This window comes from Aptenodytes forsteri, unplaced genomic scaffold, assembly GCF_000699145.1.
Source record: "Aptenodytes forsteri isolate BGI_AS27 unplaced genomic scaffold, ASM69914v1 Scaffold634, whole genome shotgun sequence".
Lineage (NCBI taxonomy): Eukaryota > Metazoa > Chordata > Aves > Sphenisciformes > Spheniscidae > Aptenodytes > Aptenodytes forsteri.
The window spans coordinates 93031-95368 of NW_008793943.1; the positions used below are offsets into that span (position 1 = coordinate 93031).

The 2338-nt window shown below is 62.8% G+C and overlaps 1 protein-coding gene across 1 annotated transcript in view; it reads left to right on the forward strand.

The window, feature by feature from the left end:
* The window catches only part of DPF2 (double PHD fingers 2), a 12198-nt gene that overhangs the window by 6607 nt on the left and 3253 nt on the right, over positions 1-2338 (forward strand). The window contains exons 8-9 of the mRNA XM_019470540.1: positions 1772-1909; positions 2190-2318. Of these exons, the coding sequence (XP_019326085.1) occupies positions 1772-1909; positions 2190-2318 (267 nt within the window). The remainder of the gene's footprint in view (positions 1-1771; positions 1910-2189; positions 2319-2338) is intronic.

Here is a 2338-nt window from a genome sequence, read left to right on the forward strand (position 1 = left end):
GCCGAGATCGGCTTCGCGGCGGCTCCTCTTCCTTGCCGTTCGGGAGGAGGAAACCCGACTCGTGTTTCGATACCGGCCTGCCTGGGGGGGGGGAGGTTTTTTGGGCAGGGGGGAAAGGTCAGTTTTAAACCCAGGAGGAAGAAAACGCCGCCCGCCAGCTCCGCGTGGCTGCTCACGGGGCCGACCCCGTCATGCCCTCGGTTGGCTCTGGAAAGCCGGAATTTGATGTAATAAGGTTGTAATTGCTGCCACGGCTGCTTTTCGGGCTGCTTTTCCCCCCCTCCTTCGCCGGGTTTGCGCCGCTTTGCCGAGCCGCTCCGGACCTGCCGATGCCAAACGTATTCCCCGGGGTGGCGAGCATCCCGCAGATCACTTTGCTCGGGGAGGGGGAGGAAATCTGCGGCTTTCGCCCCGAAAAGCCGACGCCGGCTGCTTGCGTCGGGCTCTCTTAGGGGGCTTCAAACCCCGTCCTCGGCGAGCAGGCTGAGCTGGGCTGCTTTCCCCACCCCCCCCGCCGCTATTTTCGGAGTGAGTCGATGGCGTGGGAGGGGGTGGAATGGGGTTTCTCCAGGCTTCAAGCGAACCTGGAAGTGGATCCGGAAAAAATCCGGGATGTTAACGGAAAAGCTCCAGGCTCGGGAAATCTCATCCCAAAGCGATTTTTTTTTCCCGACTTGCCTGGCTTGCCCCGAAAAAACGCGGGGAAAACCCCTCGCCAAATCCGTCCACCGGGCCCCGTAAATCCCGCTCCGGCTCTTTCTGGGGGGGATTTCACCCCGATTCCCATCCTCGTGCCCGGCCAGCCTCCCTCCTCTACCGTGCCGGCAGTAGGAGGCTGCAAGGCCAGCGCCGGCTTTGTGCTCGTCCTGCCCGCGCTTAGACGGGGGGCTGAAAGGGGGGTTTCGGGATGACCTCGGAGCCTCGCGGCTAAAAAGCTGCCGAAAAAACCCGCCGGAAAACCGGTGACGGCGAGCTGGGAGCCCGCTCCCTGGCAGGGAAGGCGCTTCCCCGGTCCATGGGTGCTCGGGAGGTCTCCCCAAGGAAGCGCCTGCCGCCGGACCGAGGGCGTAAGCTCCCCGACCCTGCAAGAAACGGGGCGGAAAGCGGGCAAAGCGATGGCGTTGGGGGCGGTGGGCGATTTCACGCCGCGCTCGGGTCAGGTTTGAAGGAACCAGGTGGGTCCAGAGGAGGGAGCGGAGCCGAGATGTGCCCGTGGCGGCTGCGGTTTCCCTCCTCGGGGTCCCCCCCCAAAAAAAAATCTCCCCTTCGCGCACGTGTCCCCCCCCAATCTCCCCTTCGCGCACGTCGCACGTTGTACCCGGCTGGTGTAGGAGGTGGGTTTTGGGTGGGAAATCCCCCCCCACAAGTATCTTTCCGACCGGCTTTTGCCGCTTGGATTGATCGCCGTGTGGTTTCGCTCCTTTACCGAGGGCTGTAAAGCTGCGTTTATCGAGCCACCGTCGTTACCCGGCCGTGGTGGGTATCGATCGCCCACCAAATCACCTTTAGCCCTCCCGCGGTGCGATGCGCAGAGGAAGCTGCGGTGCCTCTCCGGCTGTTCCAGACCCGATCCGGAGGGTCCAGCCCCAAACCCCTTCGTTAGGGTTTTCCTGGGTGGTTTTAATAAATTCCAGGTGATTTGGGGGCGGAAGGGGAGCAGCCGTCTGTGCTCAAAGCCCGGAGACGGGACCGGGGGATGCCGGATGATTTGGGGTGCGGGGTCTCGCTCCCCGCCGGGGTGAACTCAGACTTTTCCCATTTCTATCCGTAGTCTGCGGGAAGCGATACAAGAATCGGCCGGGATTGAGCTACCACTACGCTCACTCCCACCTGGCCGAGGAAGAAGGCGACGACAAGGACGATTCGCAGCCCCCCACTCCCGTCTCGCAGCGATCGGAGGAGCAGAAATGTAAGCAAAACACGCCCCCTCCGCCAAAATCCCCGTCGTGAAAAAGGCAGCAAAGCCGGGAAACCACCCGTGCCGGGGCTGGGAGCGAGCAGCGTCCCTTCCCCGATGCTTCTGAGCACCGTGGCATCGCCCCGGGGCTCGGAAGTTGCCGGAAAGGCAGCTCCGAGCGTCGGGATTTGCGCCGTGGCAGTGTTTTCTCCTGGTCCCGTGCAGAAAGCCTTCGCCCCGCGGCTAATCCGTCTCTCCCCCTCTGCTTTTCCAGCCAAGACTGCTTTTCCAGCCAAGAAAGGACCCGACGGCTTAGCTTTGCCCAACAACTACTGCGATTTCTGCCTGGGAGACTCCAAAATCAACAAGAAGACGGGGCAACCGGAGGAGTTGGTCTCGTGCTCGGACTGCGGGCGATCAGGTAAGGGGGGGCGGGGGGAA